Source organism: Pinus tabuliformis, chromosome 3_1 (assembly GCF_031772625.1).
Source record: "Pinus tabuliformis cultivar Carrire ecotype Pingquan chromosome 3_1, CPIR1, whole genome shotgun sequence".
Classification (NCBI taxonomy): domain Eukaryota; kingdom Viridiplantae; phylum Streptophyta; class Pinopsida; order Pinales; family Pinaceae; genus Pinus; species Pinus tabuliformis.
The window spans coordinates 725,152,358-725,175,836 of record NC_142301.1 but is presented as its reverse complement, the minus strand read 5'-3'; the positions used below and the strand labels follow the sequence as shown (position 1 = coordinate 725,175,836).

The window sequence follows — 23,479 nt, the reverse complement described above, 5'->3', positions numbered from 1 at the left end:
GGTCACTTTGGATCTTGCAAGAAAATTCATTTGAGTCATAAAATGTGTCAAAGTCCCTCCAAGACAAGTCGACCTAAGCAAAGGACAAGTCGGCCTACAAGACAAGACAAGTTGGCCTCATGATGACAGTTCAAGCTCCTTGGAAGGTATATATAAGTGTCCTATTGACCTCATTTGAAGATCACTCACTCACAAGCAAAAGGAAGTTCGATCAAGGAAGAGAAGAGTTTGAATCTAAGAAGAAAGGAGTATCTTGGGCAAGCAAAGTTCACAAGGAGAAACCAAGCCAAAGAAGGACTGTTTTAGGGCTACTACCTCTCACACGTGCGAAGATTAGGGCATCATATTTGTTATAGCAAAATCGAATTGCAAACTCCTCAAAAGAAGTTGAAGTGTGAAGTAGAAGATCAAGAAAAGAAGTCGAGTACCTTAGAAGAGAAGAGCTAGCCCAGCAAAGAAGAAAAAGTCTCTATTCTGCCCTAAAACAATCACACGTGCGAAATTGCAGAAAGTACATGTAGGCCGAAAAGCACAGTTCTAAAGCAGTGACTAAAATATGAAGCAGAGGCCGAAAATATGAAGTATGAAGCTAGTTTGACTTGGGTTGACTTTGTTGAAGAGAAGCTCATTAAAGGAAAGGTTGACTTGGCCTTGGAGGGGTCTTTGACAAGGTTCTTAAGTCTTGGAATTCATCATTTGAAGATTCTATAAGAAGAGAAGAAATCTTGTGGGTTTTCCTCTCAAGAGGAGAGGTTTTGGCCCTAGCTAGTAGCCTACATTTTGTGTCCTCTTGTCTCATTGATCTTCATTGTTTGGTAGTTGTTTGATGATTAAAGAACACTATAATAATCAAGATAAGAAGAAGTTAACTACAAGTACATCAAGTTAAGTAAAAGAACATCACAAGCAGTTATCAAAGTAAGAGAAATCACCCTTATCTAGTTGCCCTTGATTTCTCAACATGAACAAGATTGCTAATGTAACTTAGCCTAAGTCTAACTTAAGAAAAAGCACATATTATTATGTTGGCTTATTGAGCTAAAAGAAACTTGGAAAAGTAAATAATTTACTTTAGTGATTATGTTTTAATCTTAGTCGTTGATCTCAAGTGAGGCAAGATCTAATCACATTTGTTAATCACTTTGAGATTAGGGTTAGGGTTAAGGGTTTAGCTCAATGTAAAGTTATAAAAGCAAGGCTAAGGAGAAAAAAAAGACACACTACAACAACACAAGATTGAGATAGGCATCTTAGTGAGGAAGTGTGTTGGGTTCAAGGGAGTACAAAGGGTTGGAAATCTAAATCTGCAGGGGAGATTGAGCATCGATCTAGGGCAAATATGCTAGATCAGATCCAGGTTTATTTGTATTATGTATTTTCTCAGTGAGGCCATTATCCTAGAATAGGAGCCCACGTAATTTTGGATCATTAATGAAAAATTGTTGGGCAAAATCTGTGTGTTATTTTATGAGATTGGTTATTTATTTTTTGCTTCAGCTAACTGAGTTAAGAACCTAGCTATATAAGTTATTCAGTAGATCTGCTTTTTGCTAGGTTGATGATTTACCAAGTCCTAGGTTTAATGAAAATTTAACACTCCTTGTTCTCTATGAATAGTCTCATGAGTGTAACAAGATATGTATGATATATATATGTGTGTGTGTGTGTGTGTGTGTGTGTGTGATGAGTGTAACAACATATGTATGATTTGTGTGTGTGTGTGTGTGTGTGTGTGTGTGTGTATAGTGAGACTCATATCAATTAGGTTTGGAAGGAATGATTGCTATCCACCCCACTTAGGTTCAATTCCCGCAATTAACATGATGAGTTTTGTCGTAATGGCTTCAAACCTTGTTGTTGAATCTGAATAGTCTTTCAAAGGCATCACATGTATATTCCTCATATGGAATAAAAAGATATTTCTCATGGAAAAAAAGTATCTATATATATATATATAGGGAATAATATATACATATATATATGGTGACGCTCCTGGTTGAATCAATGATTTCCTTGATCCAAGAAATTTCTCCTGTGTCCTATAACATCAAATCAATACAATGGGCGACAAAATGAGTCCAATGTAAGGTTCAATACCTCTCCATAAGCAACCTACCAACAGCAACAAAATTGGCAGCATTGTTCATAATGACTTGGACAACACACAATAGACATATCTACTAAATGAAGCCATCCAACAACTCACATAGTAACAATGCATCTTTAACATACACAAATGCATCAACACATTTGATATATATTGTCCCCTTAGGACAGTTAACCAAGAAAATAAAAAAGGACCTACCTTTCTCATCTGTCCATCCATCTAACATAATGGTACACCTGTAATTTCCCATGATTCCCAAAGCTTAGCCAATCTCTTAGTGTAATCAATCTTTTCCCCTTGAACGAGAGGCCTTCTAAAGTCATCATAGGAAGGGCCTTGTGCCCCAAGCACATAATAGCAACAACTTCAAACATGGAATGGTAGAATGGGTTGTTCTTGGCAATGTTGAAAGGAAATGTCACTCCATAGAAAATGTTTGGCCACAATCTTGTCAACTGCCTCCTCCTCCTTTGGTTTAAGTATCAATTGAATATAAGGTTGTACCCCATGAACCAACTATTATAACCCTATTTGACACCCTTGAATTCGAGGAGAAACCTACCTAAGTTAGCAGGTCGTGATACCCTACTTCTAACCTTGGGAAGGCAATATTTGAATGTCAAAAGCTCATCACTCCAAACGACCTTGCATAAGGTAATGCATCGTTTAGTTGCAACTTACAATAAGCAATGAACATGTCACCATCGCTCCAGATGCACTAGGACAGAGTGATGGAAGTCCCTACCTTCTAGAATTGCTCAATTCCAAGGAGATATATTTGACTTAAATTTGAATTGAGATGCCTTATCATATGATCTAAGAATTTGTGCACAAGACAAACTTCTTTAGGACCTAGGTGAGCATATTCATCTTCCCATTTCCTTAACAAGCCTACATAAGGAGGCCATTCCTAAAGGAAGAACATATAGAGAGCAAAGTCATAAGGGAATGTTGATGAAAGTCTCAAGGAGACTCCTTGTATGTTATAGGAAGCCTTACTACAAGGTAATTCAATATACTTCAGTCACGAAGAAGCAAGGTAGCGAAGTAGCCACAGCGTATGAGGAAGTTTGTCCCCTCATCAAGCCTGCACCTCATCTCGGCATCCGGATCTGGGTTAGCATATTGCATTTCATGTTTGCGTGAAGGGTTTGAAGGGCAATCCTGACCTCAATAGGAAGGAGGAGACTGCGGATGACAGTGCGAGGGTACCGTAAGGCTAGAAGAGCCCTAACTCCATCCACGTATGCATATACGCTCTAAAATCCAAGGCATCCTCCTTCATTGTGGTGACAGTCAACCAGATCATCTTGTGGAAGCCTTGTACATCAGCTATATTCATAACTGTGACAACGTATAATAATTATATATATGGAGCAAGAGTAGATCGAGGCTAGGAGAGCCTATCCGAACTGTTTTGGTGCAGACTGATATAATTCTTCAATTGCATAACTGAACAGTGTTATTGGGTACATATTCTGAGGTATTGTCATTTGATGTTGAAGGCATTTCAAGGTCAAGTTTGGGTCATGTAATTTCTAAATAAAGATTCTATAAGAAAGAGTTCAAGGGTTTTCCTCTCAAGTTTTGGAGAGGTTTTTGCCTTGGCATGGTGCCAATATTTTGTGTACTTGTGCATGATTGATTTTCTTGTTTTTATAGCTGGTTGATGATAATGATACATAGTAATAATATCGATCAAATCTGAAGAAAATAATATCTCAAGCAGTTATCTAAGAAAGAGAAATATAACAATTGCATTGCCCTTAAATTTCTCAACATGGTATCAGAGCGAGGTTTCAACAAAGGGCGTAAAGAAGATCAGCTCCCTCATGCAGCAATTAGCAAGTATGGGTCAGCGCAAAAAGGCAGAAGGAAGATCTTGGTTGACATAGATCTCAGAAGGCCTTAACAAATGCGGTAATTATCACAGTGATAATTCTCTCCTCATCGGTGGTACTCATTTCCATGAAAGGGGTCAGAGTCAGTATTCCTGTGGCAAAGAGGATCTATGAGATCCTACAGCAGGGCTAAATATCTCGGCATACCCGAAGGAGAATATATATTTGATGACACAGTGATCTCACACGAATAGATCTCGGATGGACGAAGAGCACTGTGTATCTATTGCAGTCTCGGCTTCATGAAGATCATGTTTGATCTCGGCATACTTATATATATGTATATTACATCCTCGGCATTCTCTCCAAGCATAACTTCAGTCTCGGCATATCATTGATGGAGTGGATCTAGGTGATATTCCTGTAGCAGTCTCGGCATGATGAACAGCAGTGAAGTAGGGCTACATTCTTAGCATTTCTATATAGATGATCTTTTCATATACCATCTCGGCATTCAGATCTGTAATGATATTAACGTTCAAGTTAGATGCAGCATATGATATCTCTGTCGGATACTTGATGATCACTGTATCATTGAATATAACCTCAGTGTTGATGAAAAGACGCAGAAACAACTAGTGACAAAGATGATCAGTCTTAGAATTATAACAGTATTAGAAGCAACAATAACTATTATAGTCTCACTGGAAGTTAAGTATCTCAATCTCGGTGGACTTATTTCATAACAGTCAATGTATACCTATGATGAAGAAGGGCTCGGAACCCTCACTGTATTTATATCGTCTCACTATCTCAGAATGAGATCTCACAGTCTAGAAATATACTCTCAGCATACTCGGCATTACCATAAAATGAATCTTGGTGATTCTCGGCATATCCATGATTTAAAGGTGTAGATCTCGAATGGATGGAGCAGAGATCTCATTCTCGGCATACCTAGTAAATCTCGGATGGATGAGGCAGAGAGGACTGCGAATGAGGACACAACATTGGCATGAAGTCTGGGCTAATAGTCTCGGCATATTCATAAGTGTATCTGTGCATACCCTCAGCAGATCCCAGTGCAACGTTATACTTGGTTACAGTATCAGTGAAAAACAAAGACGCATTCCTAATCACAGTAGTCTCGGTGCACAGTATCCATTACTGCCTTGGCATCAATAAAAGGGTAAGGATCTAGAACATTATCACTGTCTCGATGGATGTATTTATATGATGATAAAAGACTAACTGTCTCGGCATAAGGAGGATCACAGTGATCCCTCAGTTATGCTTACAGTCTCGACATATTCTCTTGGCATACGATCTTAAGGTATAGTGATGATCCTAGTGCTTATGGAAACATGATGAATCAGTCATCATGATGATTGTCACAGTGAAAATCTCAACAGACCTCGTTGATATAATGAAGAAGCAGCAGTAAAGATCTCGGTGCAATAAAGGTACAGCAATGATGATCTGGGTGAAGGAGCAACAAGGATGATTACAGTCATGGTGCAGCAGTGACCTAATTTAAATGTTGGAAAACGTACTCTCTGAAATGCAGTAAAGAGGGTCATCTTCATGAGATCTCAATTGAGAGATCTGAGAAAGATGGACAAGTTGTGGACAAAAGTGTTGAAGGTTAAAAGACTAAAGCATGAGAAGGGAAGTTTGGTCCTCAAACCAGACAGTTTTCAGTGCTATGGGAAGATTACGGAAAGGAGCTCATATCACCAGAAGGAAAGAGGAAGTAATAGACCTCTACTATGAGTGAGATGGTGTCCCTCACAAAAGGGTCCTATCACAAGCTCCAAATCTCCTGCAAATATGTTCATGATAATAAGATGCATCATGGCATCATGAAAACAAGAGCTCGTAATCATGAAGGACAAAATCCATGGCAGTCGAGCATGAAGGACATAGCTCTTGGGAATCTCATTGGATAGGACAAGAAGTCAAAGGAAACATTTGCCAGATGGGGATCTACAAGACCTTGAAGATTCTCTTATGAAAAGCTCCGCGAAGGATCCCCTAGTCAGGAAAGGCAGCAAGTGTTTCATCAGGAAATCCAACCTTTGGAATTCATGAGATGATGGTCCAATGACATGAGAAATGAAGCAGACCAAGGGATTGAAGATCTTTTCAATCAAGGAAGCTGCTGGAAGCAGGGAAGGTAAAACAAGGTGTATGCTTATGTTTATATTTAATATTGTAAGGTCATGATGTATGGTTGCAGGTGAAATAGATCAAGCATGATCAAAAGGAAATAGATCTCCTCCTCTGAAAGGATGTGGAAAGACATAAGTTTAACTCGATGAAATCAACATAATATGTCCTCATATGAAGTATGAGGTAGTTGACTACGATTGAACTCTGAGAGCTCCTGGGAATGAAAGACATGAGGATGAAAGAGATCGTGAAACATGCAACCATGACGAAGGCAGTCAACATCCAGAGGATCAGGAAGACTTGACCAGGAAACCTCCCGGAATGATGAGTAGACTTTGATGGAAGTCTGAAAAGATGAGGACCCTTGACAACAGATATCATTGGGAGATGTGTCAACATAGATGCAGGATGATTGATGCCTACAAGAAGATGTCACTGAAAGAAGGCCATCACCAAAAGGTAATATGTGATTTGTTTTTGGTGTCTGACCTCTTGGAAAAGTCTGGGTATGTGTGCAGGATCATGGAAAGGAGAGTTGTGAAGGATGTCACAACTATGTACCTTGTGATCCAGAGCAATCACTGTTAAAAAATGAAGACAGATGAACTTATGAAGGAAGCCCCAAATGTAAAGCCAAGGAGGACACTTTCCAAGAAAGAAGGAATGACATGACGAAGTAAAGTGATGGATGGATGAACCCTACACATGAAGAAATTGATGACATCTAGATCTTGAATCATCAGTCGACTAGAAGACCCTATAAAGCACTGATGATAGAGTCCCTGGGTAAGAGGGAGCTCTGGGAAGTTCCTATGAGTAAAGGAACTCGAGCAAGTTTCTAAATGAAGAGAAACTTGGAACTCATCCCTGGTTAAGAGGGAGAGTTAGACACGACATTCTTGTCTTTAGTTTGGAAGAAAGAATGGAGGATTGAGTTATCATCTGGCATCTGACACTCTTTGAGGATGAGGTAGGGCATCCAAGACAAGAGTGGGCAAGAGGACCGATATTCTTGAGGGTTGGGAACCCAAGATGAGAATAGTCCTAGTAGGGCATACTCGAAGAACACCCGGGTGGGTATGACCCTAAGAGAGACAATGACGAGTGTGTCTATAAGTCATTGGTCTCGCCAACATTGTGCTCTGATCTATGATTGAAAGATAGAGCAATTAGTCAAGGCCTTGCTATATGGAAACAATGTTGGTTGAAATGATGCTATAACAGATGGATAACTAATCTGACTCTTTGCTTATGAGAACTCTTGCATTGAGAATGTCCATGTACCATGTATGAATGAATACCTCCCTAGTTAAGAGGGAGTGTTGAAAATAGTGTAACTAGGTTCGGTCTTCATTATTTTTGCATTAATGTATTTTTGTATTTAAAGAATTATTTTTTGCTCTAATTAAAGAGCTCAAGACAAGTCATGTATTATTTGTGTAAATGTAATGAATGTAAGTCCTTCTAGATCATCAAAGAAATACTCAAATGTGTACCCACAATTTTACTCTAGAAACCGCTCAAAGGAAGGTTATGAAACCACGTCGGCTCAGCTAAATGATCGAAGGAAACGTCGGCTCAATGAATGGGAAGGCAAGCCTATATATAGGCTACGTATGGATCCTCCACAAGGCAATTCAATACACTTCTGTCACGAAGAAGCAAGGTAGCGAAGTAGCCATAGCATATGAGGAAGTTTGTCCCCTCATCGAGCATGCACCTCGTCTCAACATCCAGATCTAGGTTAGCATATTGCATTTCATGTTTGCGTAAAGGGTTTGAAGGGCAGTCTTGACCTCAATAGGAAGGAAGAGACTGCAGATGATAGTGCGAGGGTACCATAAGGCTAGAAGAGCCCTAACTCCATCTACTATGCACATACACTCTAAAATCCAGGGCATCCTCCTTCACTGTGGTGACAGTCAACCAAATCATCTTGTGGAAGCCTTGTACATCAGCTATATTCATAACTATGACAACGTATAATAATTAGATATATGGAGCAAGAGTAGATCGAGGCTAGAAGAGCCTATCCGAACTGTTTTGGTGCAGACTGATATAATTCTTCAATTGCAGAACTGAACACTGTTATTGGGTACATATTATGAGGTACTGTCATTTGATGTTGAAGGCATTTCAAGGTCAAGTTTGGGTCATGTAATTTCTCAATAAAGGTTCTATAAGAAAGAGTTCAAGGGTTTTCCTCTCAAGTTTTGGAGAGGTTTTTTCCCTAGCATGGTGCCAATTTTGTGTACTTGTGCATGATTGATTTTCTTGTTTTGAAAGCTGGTTGATGATAATGATACATAGTAATAATATCGATCAAATCTGAAGAAAATAATATATCAAGTAGTTATCTAACAAAGAGAAATATAACAATTGCATTGCCCTTAAATTTCTCAACACGATGGACTTAGTGCTTCCTGAGCCCCTCTTCCTTGCAAGTTACCCCAATTTTTACCCTTTGGTAAGAATTTGAAAGGGGAATTTCTCACCTTAGATTAGGTATCTAAAATTAACCAAGATAATTTCATTTCACATAGTTACTTTTCCATATCATCCTAACCAAGTTGTCTTATGAGCATTTTCAATTTTACTTGCAATATTGTTATCTAACCCTTGTACTTGTCATTAATTGGTTCATGGTTATTTAATGTCATTATGTATTTTTACTTGAACATTTTCTTTACAAGTGCAAGTTTTATTTACCTTGCAAGCTATATTTCCCATTGCTCATATTTCACAATCTTGATCTAACATTGGTTTTGCAGAATTACTTGTCATTGTAACTTGAATTTCCATTTCCATTGTGAAAGTATGTTAATTTTTGGTATGTTCTATGCTTAGAGCAATTTACTTCAATTTTCTTATTAGCTCAATATCAATATCCAGATTAGCAATCACATCAGCATGATAGTAAAATGCAGATAGAACATAAACATAAATAGTAGAAGACAAGCCAAGACAAGAGAACACAAGATGTGGCACCAACCAAGGACAAACCCCAATGTGGGGAAACCCTTGATCAAATCTTCTTTAGTCTTCAATAGTTCAACAAAGAGATAGAGATAGAGTACAATGATTTAAAGTCAATACTGACTTGCCAAATAGGAGATCAGACATCATAGATCTTAACCATGAGGATGACTCAATGAAATTATAGTTCTGGCATCAAGGGCTGAAGATTTCTATGCAGCAAATGATAGTCCTAAAACTGCTCCACCAATCACCTAGAGTACAATGGCTTTCTGCAAGACCATCCTTCACTTGTTGCATCACTGGTTAGGGCATCATGGTATGCTGCAGCCTGCACCAGCCCTAAATCATGCACCCAAACAACCTTCTAACACTGCGGCTTGGTCCCTCCTCTTTGTTGTTGTCCTACGCAAGAGTATAGGGCTAACACCACCCCCTATACTAACCCAACAACCCACTGTTTAGGGCTCTGTCTCCTTGCAATCCTTCCTGTGCAATCCGTTGCCCAAAACAGAGGTGAACCTTGCCACAAATGCTCTTACAAATAGCCCAGAAGTAGTCTCCTTAATGCGGCCTTAATGTTGGTTCATTTGTCCTTCAAGACAGTCATGAGAATGACCCTAACGTCCTTCCCTTCCTTGCTGAAGTAGCCCTAACTTGCAACCCTAAAACAGAGATCCTTTTTCTTGCCTTAAGGCTCCTGCTCTTGTTGCGGCTAGGATTCCTTTTGTTGCGGCTTAGGGTCTCCTTTAGCTGTGTCTTAGGGTCTCCTTTAGCTGCTTCTTAGGGTCTCCTTTTGTTGTGTATTGGAGCTCTTTCGACTGCATCTTTAAGCTTCTCTTGACTACGTCTTAGGCCTCTCTCTTGTTGTGGCTAAGCCTCCTTTTGACTGCAGTTAGGGCTGCCTTTTACTGTGGCTAGGGCTCCTTCAAGACTGCGGCTAGGTCTCCCTTCATGACTGCATCTAGGGCTCCTTTGTGATTGCGTCTATGTCTACTTCAAGACCTCTCTTTCCACCAAACCCAAACAAGTGGAGAGAGATCATAAGAGATGTGTGTGACAAATGACCAGTGTTCCACGGGGACGTGTCCCCCAGGGTCGGGTGCACGCACCCCACGCACTCGGGACAGGGAGTCTACTGGGGGTGCGTTTCCCACGCACCCTTTTTGGGGAGTCTTGGGGAGACGCAAGGGGGTGCATTTCCCCAGTGTGGGGGACGAGACTCCCCAAAAGGGGTGTGTCTGGGCGTCCCCCCTCAAAACTTCAGTATCTAGTATATAGTATATTGTAACATACTAGTATGTTTTGCTTTCAATTTAGATTCTAGAATGATGAATGATGAATTTATTTTTTAAATCCATGTAGATTGTAGAATGATGAATGATATGGATCAATATATTTGAATATTTCATTATTGAATTTTTTTTATTGAATCTCATGGTATGGATGAATAATGAGTATGTCATATGAATGATGTATGTATCAAAATTAATGATGAGCATGGATCAATGAATTAATGATAAGGATGGATCAATGTATGTCATTATTTAATTCAATTATGAATTTAAATTTTGTGTGGATCAAATTTCAATTTTCAATGTATTGGTATCCATATTACTACTAGTCTATTTAATATTTTGCTTTCATTATTGAACAATGAATATGAACTTGAATTATATATATAGTTAAAAATTATATACCCTGACGTCTCCCTGTAGCCCTGAAATTTCCCTAAAATTTGAGGGTACTCCCACACGTCCCCCCTTATGCGCCTCCCCGCACCCATGTCTCCCCACACCGGAGTCTTGGTGGAACATTGAAAATGACTTGAGGCCTCCTCTATTTAAATGCAACGTTGAGGTTGAGTTGGGGGTTATTTGGTTGCTGGCCGACCTTGACAAATTGTCAAATAATATAAATAAATTCATATCTCCATAAATACATGTCGGAATCGAATGATCTTTAGATCAATCCTACACCTCTCGAAGAGAGGAATCCAAGAAAAATATTAGCTGCCATAAATAAGATGACCCACATGGAGTTTGGCCCTAGTTGCCAATTTTAACACTCCCTCTCAACTAGGGAGAACTCCATCTGTTAATCCATCTGCTAGTCTGTACTATCTCTGCCATCAATGCACTACTCTGCACTGCTCTGCTCTACTCTGTTGAACTATGAAGAAGAAGAAGTGATCGAGAATGTATCATACCATTGTATACTGACCCAAAGTTAGTCCCAGATGAAAGAGAGTGTTCATACCACTCTCACTGATCCAAAATCAGTTCCAAATAGAGAGAATGTCTCATACCACTCTTACTAATCCGAAGTCAGTTCCAAATAAAGCGAGTGTCTCATACCACTCTTATTGATTCGAAATTAGTTCCAAATAGAGAGAGTGTCTCATACCACTCTTACTGATCCGAAATCAATTCCAAATAGAGAGTGTCTCATACCACTCTTACTGACCCGAAGTCAGTTCCAATTGATCCCAAATCAATATCATTTTAGCATAGGGAGTACAGTAGTACACAATGCGTCCATCGGTAGTACAATGGTCCCTATCCTCATTTCCCTACTCATTGGCCAGATGAGAGGTACTTCCCATGAGTCCCAGACTACATGGGTAGGATGTCTCAACAGGAGAAGGATGAAACACTCATCCTGCCTACATGTCGCCATGGGATATCCCAGGGGAAGGTGGAACCACTCACCATATACACAACAAATCACTAGGGGAAGGTTGGACCACTCACCCTATGATTGTGTTCAGCAGGAGAAGGACGAACACTCATCCTACCTACATAGCAAACCACTAGGGGAAGGCTGAACCACTCACCCTATGGTTTCGCATCGCTCCAACAAGTACCCCATGCCCCTCGAAGCTCCTAGAGCTCAATATCCATATCATACAGGACCCTCAGGAGAGGGTCTCTCCACGACTCCTAGTCGGTCTCGGAAAGTCAAGAATTTGACCTTTCCTGGGGGCTTCGTCAGAATGTCGATGACTTGCTCATCAGTTCCAATGTGATGGAGCCTTATTACTCCTCGTTGTACCATATCCCGGATAAAGTGGTACCTGATGTCTATGTGCTAGGAGCGATCATGAAATATGGGATTCTCTGATAATCGGATCCCACTCCGGTTGTCGTAGAGGATCACGGTGGTATCCAGCACATGTCCAGACAACTCTCTGAAGAGCTTCTCCAACCAGATAGCTTCACATGAGGCCATACGCGCAGCTATGTATCCGGCCTCAGCGGTGCTCAAATCAACCGACTTCTGCTTCCTGCTCATCCAAGATATCGAAGAAGAAACCAAAGAGAAACATCACCCAAAAGTGAATTTTGCGATCCACCATACTGCCTGCCCAATCAGTATCAGAATAACCATGCAACCTCACATCTCCAGCAGTGTATCTCAGTCCATGAGTGATTGTGCCCCGAAGATATCTCAGAAGATTCTTGGAACCAATCCAATGTGAGTGATGAGGCTCAACCATATATTGGCTCAACATATTAACTGCAAAACATATATCCGGACAAGAGTTCACCAAGGACATCAATGCTCCTATGAGTTGACGATACTCAGAGGCATTTCGCAATTCAAGTCCGGCAGCACTATTGCATAACCTCCTAAAGTTAAGCTCCATCAGGGTAGTCACAGGCTTGCAGTTCACCATCCCAAATCTTTTCAATATCTTCACAGCATATTTTCCTTGTGATAGGAAAATTTCTCCTAGCTTTTTCCAAACCTCCAACCCTAGGAAGTAGTGCATCAGTCCTAGGTCCTTTATTTCAAATTCGGAATCCAACTCCCTCTTGCGTTTGTGAATGAGAGGGTTTGCAACTGTCAGAAGAGGTCGTCCACATAAAGTACCAGTATGAGAGGTCTATCATCCACAAACTTGAAGCAAAGGTTTAGATCGGCTTCACTCCGAACAGATAGTTGTCAATCCTCTCACACCAAGCCTAGGGTGCTTGCTTCAAACCATAGAGAGCTTTCTTCAACCTGCAAATATGAGATTCCTGGTCATGAACCTCAAACCCCTCGGGTTGTTCCACATCTGTGGTCTTGCTATTACTTGTAAGTTTTCCCTCGGTACATCCCAGACATATACCTTCATGCTCTTCTTTGAACTCAGGCATCCCTGTCACCATCTGTCTCATATCGGGTAGGGCCTTGTAATGAAGATGGGAAAACCTCCGGTGCCATAGTTCAAATTGTAGAGATGTGTCACAAGACATGGTCCCCAATGGACTTCCTGCAACTTGATACAAAGTGCCAACCCTGAACCCAAGAGTAAAAGCATCTTTAAAATTCATTTTCCAAACACGTACCTTTCCATCGATGAATGCCACCTTGTAACCTTTGTCTTCCATTGCTGAAATGGACACCAGGTTCTTCTTGAGATCAAGTACATATAGAACTTCTTGTAAATGAATTGAGTTACCCTGATTCAATTGAAGAGTAACATTCCCTACACCCTTTACAGGATAGTTGGCATCGTCTCCAAGAATAATCTCTAAGTTTGTTTCCTTCTCTATCAGATTAGAGAGCACTTCCTTATATCCGGTGAAGTGCCTTGAAGCACCATTATCAATAAGCCAATTTCCCAGTGTCTGGAGGAGAGGTAGAGGAGAGGGTTGATATAAGATAATACTCCTTTTGTTTATTAGAAACAACATTTGATTCTTCATACCTGGAGTTCCTTACTTTCTTGGAGGGTCGACCATTTCCTTGATGTCCTGCATTCCTTTTTCCTTTGCCATTGTACCTGTCATTCCTTCGATCATTGTTATTGAAGTTGCCCCTGGAATGATTGTGATCATCATCATGTGATGTGTCCCTTCTATTTGGACACTCCCTCGCATAGTGGCCAAACTTATTGCAAACAAAGCACCTGCCCTTCCTTCCACCCTTAGATCCGAGCTTTCCATTGAAGTGACCTTTAGACCCTGCATTATTTCTCCTTTTGGCATGAGCGGAGAAAGCAATAGGGTTGCCTCTATTAGAAGGCATTTCTTGCTCCACCATCCTAGTTTCTTCTTGAATGCATCTCGACATCAATTCTTCAAACCCTGGAATTCGATCATTATTGAGAATAATGATTCTAAACATATACCACTCGGATGGGAGTCCTCCAAGAGTAGTGATAGTAAGTTCCCCGTCAGGAATGACTTCTCCAATCTATAGAAGATCATTCTTGATCTCAGTGATCCTTAAGAAGTAGGATTGAATATCCTCGTCCTTGCCCTTCTTAATATTCTTCAACTTATTTTTGAGGAACAAAATTTGATTTGCATCACTAACCTTGAACATACCTACCAATCTATCATAGATCTCCTTGGAGGTGTTTAGATCGGAGATGTAGGCCACCAGACGCTTGTTAATGGAATCTCTGATAATCTTCTTCGCTTTGACTTCACCCTTGGTGTACTTGTTCTTTGGAGCAGCCAGTGCATTTGATGGAGGCTAGGGGATTTTACCCTTCACATAATCCAGCACTTCTTGTTCTTCCAATGTTAGATCAAGACGTCTTCCATCCGTGATAGCCAGACTTTTCATGGAGCTTGTCTTCAACTGGGAAGTGGGATGAGGAACCCATTGAGCCTTTGACCTTGTCCAACTGTCTTCGGTGATTGCTCTTTCACTCTTGCTTGGGCTTTGTCTTCACCTCAGCTCTGATACCATGTTAATTTTTGGTATGTTCTATGCTTAGATAAATTTACTTCAATTTTCTTATTAGCTCAATATCAATATCCAGATTAGCAATCACATCAGCATGATAGTAAAATGCAGATAGAACATAAACATAAACAGTAGAATACAAGCCAAGACAAGAGGACACAAGATGTGGCACCAACCAGGGACAAACCCCAATGTGGGGAAACCCTTGATCAAATCTTCTTTAGTCTTCAATAGTTCAACAGAGAGATAGAGATAGAGTACAATGATTTAAAGTCAATGACTTGCCAAATAGGAGAGCAAACATCATAGATCTTAACCATGAGGATGAGTCAATGAAATTACAGTTTTGGCATCAAGGGCTGAAGATTTCTATGTAGCAGATGATAGTCCTAAAACTGCTCCACCAATCACCTAGAGTACAGTGGCTTTCCTTCCACAAGACCATCCTTCACTTGCTGCATTACTGGTTAGGGCATCATGGTATGTTGCAGCCTGCACCAGCCCTAAAGCATGCACCCAAACAACCTTCTAACATTGCGGCTTGGTCCCTCCTCTTTGTTGTTGTCCTACGCAGGAGTATAGGGCTAACACCAGCCCCTATACTCACCCAACAACCCACTGTTTAGGGCTTTTTCTCCTTGCAATCCTTCCTATGCAATCTGCTGCCCAAAACAGAGGTGAAGCTTGCCACAAATGCTCTTACAAACAGCCCAGAATTAGTCTCCTTAATGCGGCCTTAATGCTGGTTCATTTGTCCTTCAAGACAATCATGAGAATGACCCTAACATCCTTCCCTTCCTTGCTGAAGTAGCCCTAACTTGCAACCCTAAAACAAAGATCCTTTTTCTTGCCTTAAGGCTCCTCCTCTTGCTGCAACTAGGGTTCCTTTTGCTGCGGCTTAGGGTCTCCTCTAGCTACATCTTAGGGTCTCCTTTTGCTGCGTATTGGAGCTCTCTTTTGACTACGGCTTAGGGTCTCCTTTAGCTGTGTCTTAGGGTCTCCTTTTGCTGCGTATTGGAGCTCTCTTTTGACTGCGTCTTTAGGCCTCTCTTGATTGCGTCTTTAGGCCTCTCCTTTGGTGTGGTTAAGCCTCCTTTTGACTGCGGTTAGGGATGCCTTTTACTGCAGCTAGGGCTCCTTCAAGACTGCGGCTAGGTCTTCCTTCATGACTGCAACCAGGGCTCCTTTGTGACTGCGTCTATGTCTCCTTCAGGACCTCTCTTTCCACCAAACCCAAACGAGTGGAGAGAAATCATAAGAGGTGTGTGACAAATGACTTGAGGCCTCCTCTATTTAAATGCAATGTTGAAGTTGAGCTGGGGGTTATTTGGTTGCTGGCTGACCTTGACAAATTGTCAAATAATATGAATAAATTCATATCTCCATAAATACATGTCGAAATCAGATGATCTTTAGATCAATATTACACCTCTCGAAGAGAGGAATCCAAGAAAAATATAAGCTACCATAAATAAGATGACCCACGTGGAGTTTGGCCCTAGTTGCCAATTTTAACAAAGTACTTGTTATTTACATTTGGGCAATCATTAACAAGGCACTGATTTGTACTGTTTATTCTTGAATGTCATATGGATCATCATTGAATATATTCTTATATTGTTCATACATTTACAGGCTTGCTTATATCTTGAATCAAGTTATCTTTGAAAAGTAGTTCCATTAACCTTAAGTCTCATAGAACCTCAAATTCCACTTTACTAATCATTCTTAAGGACCATCCCCCTTAGCTTGACTAGGAGAGAGCTCTAACGAAGAGAGTTGGGATTAGGTGATAGCCCCTTCTCTGAGTTTGCCACTCAGAACACACCTTGTGGGGTTGAGTCTTTTTCCCACACTAACCTAAGTCTGCAAGCGAGGCAGCAACATTGTAGCATGAAAGTCACTAGTAGCAGCAGTTGATGCAAACACTAAGTCAACCTTCAAGTTTTTCTCTTACTCTCCAAGTCTCTCTCTCTCTCACACTCTTTTTCAAGTCTCTCCAACTCTCTCTCAAGTTTGAATCCTTCTTTTGAGAAGAGACGATGAGAGGCACATATATATAGGAGGAGCAAGGATTTTGAATCATAAAGGAGGAGTAACTCACATGCCTTGAGGGAGAGTTACATATGCCAATTAGGGAGTGTAACTCATGCCATTAAGGAGAGAAATGCATGTCTTAGTAACTTATTCCATAAAGGAGAGAATGTAACATATGCATTAAAGAGTGCATAAGAGGAATCTTTTATGACATGCTTTAATGAGTGCATAAGAGGAATATGCCATGCTTTTAATGAGTGTGTAAGAGAGTGTAATGTATCCATTAAGTAAGAGAAAGAGCAACATATGCATTAATTGAGGAGAGTTACATATGACATGATTGAGTCCCATGATTGAATGACTTGAATTTCTTTTTAATAATAATATAATAGTATCATAATAATCATAATATTGATGATTAAGTAAAAATTGAATAATTAAGATTGATAAGAATAAGTTAAGTGATTTTCCATCATCTATATTTGATTACCAATTGAAGCGAGGTGATTTACTATTTTTGGAAAGTCATGCTTGAGATGATAAACATGACTTTTTATTTTTTGAAAGTCGCTCTAGAATAGTTAGAAAGGAGATTTTATGCAAGGAAATTCATCCCTTAGCTGTCAATTTTCAACACTTATCTTATCTTATATAGGGATATTAGTCAACATTGCCAAATTTTGATCAAACTACCTAATCCAAGTCTTATAATATGGTAGAAAAAGCTTAACATGTCTGATCAATGATTTTGACTTGAGTGAAGGGTACATTTTTGCTAAGGCCATGACAAAGGAGTTCAACAATCAACACCACCAACACCGAGGTACATACAAGGCTTGGTGCTCTTGATTAAATGCCAATCACAGACCCTCATACATTATATAATCTAACGAAATGCCACAATCCCATTGATCTTGAAATCCTAAAAACTGTTAAGTCTGCTAAATTTCAGATGGATTATGAAATTATCTTTTCTCCATATGAAGTCCAATGAGGTTGGAACCACTCTCAAACATCCTGAGTCATTTCATGGTAATGTTAAAAATTTAAGTAATTTCATCATTTTACTTTAAGAACTTAACATTACCATTAGGGAGCATCTAGGAAGCGTCTAGGGAGCATCAAGAGAGTGTCCGGAAAGCATGGTTCCTCACATAGCAGTTTGAAAATTCCAGAATAAAAAAAAGGCTCGTGGAATCGTGCGAGTGGTTTTAGGAATCATGGTGGAACCACGGTTCAAGCATACAGAACCGTCGTTTGAGCTTGCTAAACCGCAGTTCGGAATCATCATGGTTCTGAAAGTCCCAAAACCATGAAAAAAGGGAAAAAATGGGGTTCCAATTTTTGGAAGAGTGATTATGCCCGAGGATCACCCACAAATCTATTTGGGGTGCAAATCCGCCTCTTGAACCAGGGTGGGTAGTTTTTGCAACTCTGGGCTATCTCCCTCATTATTGCAACAAGGTCTAGCCTTTCACTTGTGAGGCCTCTCACAAGGCCTGTTAAACTTTGAGGCCTCTCACATAGCAGTTTGAAAATTCCAGAATAAAAAAAAAAAAGGCTCGTGGAATTGTGCGAGTGGTTTTAGGAATCGTGGTGGAACAACGGTTCAAGCGTACAGAACCGACGTTTGAGCTTGCTAAACCGCAGTTCAGAATCGTCATGGTTCCGAAAGTCCCAAAACCATGAAAAAAGGGAAAAAATGGGGTTCCAATTTTTTGAACAGTGATTACGCCCGAGGATCACCCACAAACCTATTTGGGGTGCAAATCCGCCTCTTGAACCAGGGTGGGCAGTTTTTGCAACTCTGGGCTATCTCCCTCATTGTTGCAACAAGGTCTAGCCTTTCACTTGTGAGGCCTCTCACAAGGCCTGCTAGACTTTGAGGCAACAATGATTACAATGATAATGTGAAGGAATCCCATAAGCACTAAATTAATTCTTTGGTTATAGATGAATCCAGACCTTCAGGCTTCTTCAAGGGTGCTTCCCAGGACAAGCCCGGGAAATGTGGGACAACGGATGCATCCTTTTTTTAATTCCTCTCACTGTATTTCTTCCTTTTCGGGCCTAGGTTTTGGGACCAATAGTTGGGCTAGATTATTGGCCATAACAACCCTTCTTAGAACTGCAATAGAGAAAAATGTGAGCAATCTATATGTTTATATTGAAAATGTAGCGAGCAAGGTCTTCTGGCTTGTGCGTTAGCCAACAAAGACCTCAAAGTGTCCTCATGAGTTAGACTTCAATTAGGATGAGTTATTTCCAGTTTATTGGAATAATCATCAAGTTAGCATGCATAGAGTTGGAGCTTCATTTAAGTGGAGTCTTTATCAGTTTGACTACAAAACGAGGTGGCAATTACAAGTTCAGTTAGAGCGAGTTAGTCTCCAGGCCTGATTGAAGGAAGAATGAGTTAGTCTCTAGTGTTGATTCGAGAGAGAACGAGTTAAGAACTCCAATGTTGATTGGAGAAAGGACGAGAAGAACTCTCAGTTAGCTCTCAATCAAAACTCAACTTCTAAAATAGAACTAAGCCACCTTGCATGTTCGAATTGGGCCTATAAAGAGGAGGGCAAAAGCACAAAGAATTGATAAGTTTTGTACACAAGGTTTGTGTGACAAGACAGCTCACGAGTTTGTGAGAGAAGCCTTGATTGTGTAGAGTGCAGGAATTGTTTCCAAAGAAATAGGGGAACAAGTGCGCAAGGATTTAGGAGGTGATTGTGCACATAAATAGGAGTTGGGTCCTAAAGAATAGGAGGCAAAAAGTGCGCTAGAAAATAAGACCTGAAGTGCGCAAGAAAATAGGATAAGTGGGCAAGGATTTAGGGGTGCCAAGTGCGCAAGGAAGGAGGAGCAGGATTGAATCAAGAGAGCAGAGTTTGCAGAGCAAGTCAAGGAGGCAGCAGAGGATTGATTGCGAGCTAGAGAGCCGAGATCAAGCAGTGATCAAGGCCAGCTGAGATCAACCATATTGGCTGAGATTTGTAAGAGAAGCAGAACACTTTGTCAAGAGAGACAAATTGCTTTCCAATAGATTCAATTGCTCCAAGACAATCAATAAAATACCACATCAAGCAAGCAGAATTTCCCTGTTGGGTTTCCTGCGAAAAATGAATGTGTCAATTTGTGTGATGTGTTTTTATCTCTGTGTTTTTATTCCGCTGCTGATGAATTATTAAGAAATTATGTATCTTGGTGAAAGTTAACTAGATTCAGTTTTCACTTATTTATCTAAGTAGTTGCAGACTTTCATGGAAATTTAACAGTTTATGGTGACTCTAAAATTACTGTGAATTGGTTAAATGGCAAGCTTATTCTTCAGAACGTCAGCCTCCAAGAAATCATGAATCAGATCTCTGATATGAAAAGCAGATTTGCCCGTCTCCTTTACACATATATTCAGAGAACTCAATGCCAAAAACCCAATTCTGTTGAAAGCTGGAGTGTAGAAGATGGTTTGATCAAGATGCAAGAAGAGAATAAACGAGTTTGGTCTGTCTGTCCTCCTTTCTATTTTCTGTCGTTTTCTGTCAACCTCATTTGCTGTTCATGTCTGCTTTTATCTGTTAGTGATGTAGTCTGGACCTGGATGGGGTATCCTTGTATGTATCCGATAAAATGATCTATGATAGTATTTCTAATGGCCTACATGCCAATCAGTATCGACCTATGTTGGCAGTTTTTTTGAGTTTTAAAGATAATGGTGGAGCAGTCTTCAGCACTAGAAATATGAATTTATGGCTGTCAGTAAGGTATTATACTACAGGCATAAGTACAAAATGTTATGTAATTCTCTTTTTTGAATTAATACATTACACTTTTTATCTGTGAAAAAAACAAAAACACTTTTATCTTGATAGTTAATGGGGTCATTTACATCACAGTTGATATTTAAATGAACATTCAAATCTCCATATCCACCACTATTATGTGCTATGGGGGTTGCTTATTTTTTAAGTTCATAGAATTTTCATAAGTCCGACTTGATCTATTAGTTACAGCATTTTCTGCATTAAAGTAATAGATATGGACATTGTGGAGGAAGCTGCTCAAGACCTTTTATCACCAGCAGATTATCTGCAAGAACACCAGATTGAGCAGACAATCTTAGATGGAGCAGTTGTCAAAAGTAGCCATACACTATGGTAATGGAATGACATATGTTGAGAGCTTTTCCATACAGACTATCAAACCCTCGGTGACACATTGTGATCTTTCAATAAGAAATTGATCAAGCAAATTGTCCAATTTGTCAAAAAAAAATTGCCATCTTATCAGAAAGCCAGGTTAAAACACCGCAGACATAATTCCATCAATCTTTACGCAAAGCTGATATAGATAGCAACTAGGTATATATATGCGTGCAGAACAAAACAGACAATGCTTTAAAGAGAGAAAATTTGATATCAAACAGAAATAAATACTTAGTGAAAAGGGCACACAATCATATACAAATATTTATAAGTGTGTGGAAAGCAGACAGAGACGAATAGACAAACCTTAAGTGTATATCCCGAAAAGGCCCCAGGGAACTGCTCTGCCATTATCTCCATCGCTGCCTGGAATGCAACCACCTAAAGAAACAATAACAAACTATTATTAAGAAAGCAACATTCAAATGCAAATGCAATATTTTCACTAAAATGCATGAGAATAAAACAAATTTATGGATATAAATAAATAAATAATCTAGTATATTGGATAAGCAATTACCTGTTTTCCCATCTGCGGTGAAATGACAGCATAGTTATTAGACTTCTGTACCAAGTCAAATAGCTTTTCACGGTCTCCTCCAGTGGTGCCCATTACAAATGGAACACCTAATTTACAGTAAAGTTCAGCGTTTTCTACACATTGGATGGTAAGAACATAGATTGTGTCAGTAGACTAAATTTTAACTGAGAAATTACTAACCATGCGCTATAGCCTCAAATCTCTGTATCTATGAACAACATCTTTACTAACTCCTTATGTTTCAGAATAAAGCTTTGAAAGGGAGATATTGCAATTTAAAGCATACCATGAGTAACTTGATAGCAAACACTTAATATGTCCCTTTATCTGATGAAAGTTTCTGATGCTAACCTACATACTTAAAACAATTTAAGAGAGAATAAATTAAATTTCACTCACGATTAACAGCAGAAGGGACCGTGAAATCTACTACAACTACATCAGGGTACTTCTGAAGGACGGAATCAAAGACAGCCTCTTTTTCTGATGCACTGCGTACATCAACTTCCATGTCTCCTATATGGACCTTTTGATCTTTTAGATCAGGACTCGTGAGAGACAGAGGAACAAGCTGAAGGCCTGCAATAAGGGCTGCTTCTGCCACTGCTCTGCCCATGTTACCAGCACACCCATTTACCTGTCATATAATTAATCCCACAGAAATATTCAAAAAAAATCTTACACTTGTTACAGAATCAATTCCAAAAACGTTATCAAAAACTCTAAAAACATGGAGTAAAGATTTTCAAAAAGGCTCCCCACAGTTGAAGGTTCGAGCAAAGGCTTTTTGGCAAGTCAACTTTCCTCCATGTTTTACATAACTAATCTCAACAAATAACTTTAACAGCCATCCCAAAAGTATGCCTTCAATAGATTCAAATAATGCAAGCCCCAGGTGTTTATTTGAGACTTGGTTTAAGGAAAGAACACTAATCAGGTGGTTGTACTAAGAGAAGTGTTGTATTCTACAGCCCGGATGGGGGGCTTAGGTGTCTTTGTGTGTGCTAATGTTAAATAAGAAAATTAGAAAAAAAAAAAAGTATCCCATCTCTCATTTCTCTAGTTTACCAGATTTCAAAAACAATTATAAAACTAGCATAGATCCCTAATTCACCTGACACAGGGACACGAGACACGCGGGACACGCAAATTCAAGTGTCCGACATGGGCACGTAGACCCCCCGGAACAGGACATGTAGTACACATTATATATTATTATATTAAAATATATATATCATACTAAATAGATATTTCAATGATTTCATATTACACAAATTCTCATTCATGATACAAATTCAGACATAGATCTAGATTCTACATTGTAAATTTGTAAGTTGTAACATTATGCATACAAATACAATCGTGACAGATTCATCAATGATCCAATAGGAGAAAGACAAGAAACTGCAGTTTTCTCATTAAGTCATCAAAATCAAAATGTGTTACATAGGTATTGAGTCCTAAGGACTCCTGACTAGCAATGCCAATGGCAAATAGAAATAGCAAATACAAAACAACTACAAGGTAGTAGGTAGCTCATCAATCATCATCATCAAATTCAAATTCAGCACCATTGTCATGGTCACCACTGCTCTCCTTTACATCCTCCTTCTCTATATCCAATCTAATCTCTACATCTGTTGGTGTGGAGGATGACCCCTCAAGACTATCACCATCATCAAAAGTGATATGTTCTAGCATTGGCTCATTAAGATCCAAGTTGGCCAATGCCAACTCAACATTGTTGTCCAAACCCATATCATCAGGAAAGACATCCCACATCTTTGTTTTTCCCTTCAACCACTCATCTCTCTGCCTGCAAATGAGGCGAAGATTGGCGTGCACATATACCATTGTCTTTGCCCTGGAATGCTCAAACCTGCTCTTCTTCACATTATACAAATTCCCATATGTGCTC

The 23,479-nt window shown here is 39.7% G+C and overlaps 1 protein-coding gene across 1 annotated transcript in view; it reads right to left on the bottom strand.

Annotated features, from left to right (window-relative positions):
- The window catches only part of LOC149189332 (putative 4-hydroxy-tetrahydrodipicolinate reductase 1, chloroplastic), an 88,789-nt gene that overhangs the window by 6,501 nt on the left and 58,809 nt on the right, over window positions 1-23,479 (bottom strand). Inside the window, exons 2-4 of the mRNA XM_089411796.1 lie at window positions 21,961-22,198; window positions 21,541-21,674; window positions 21,327-21,401 (exon numbers count right to left, since the gene is read on the bottom strand). Coding sequence (XP_089267922.1) covers window positions 21,327-21,401; window positions 21,541-21,674; window positions 21,961-22,198 — 447 coding nt within the window. The remainder of the gene's footprint in view (window positions 1-21,326; window positions 21,402-21,540; window positions 21,675-21,960; window positions 22,199-23,479) is intronic.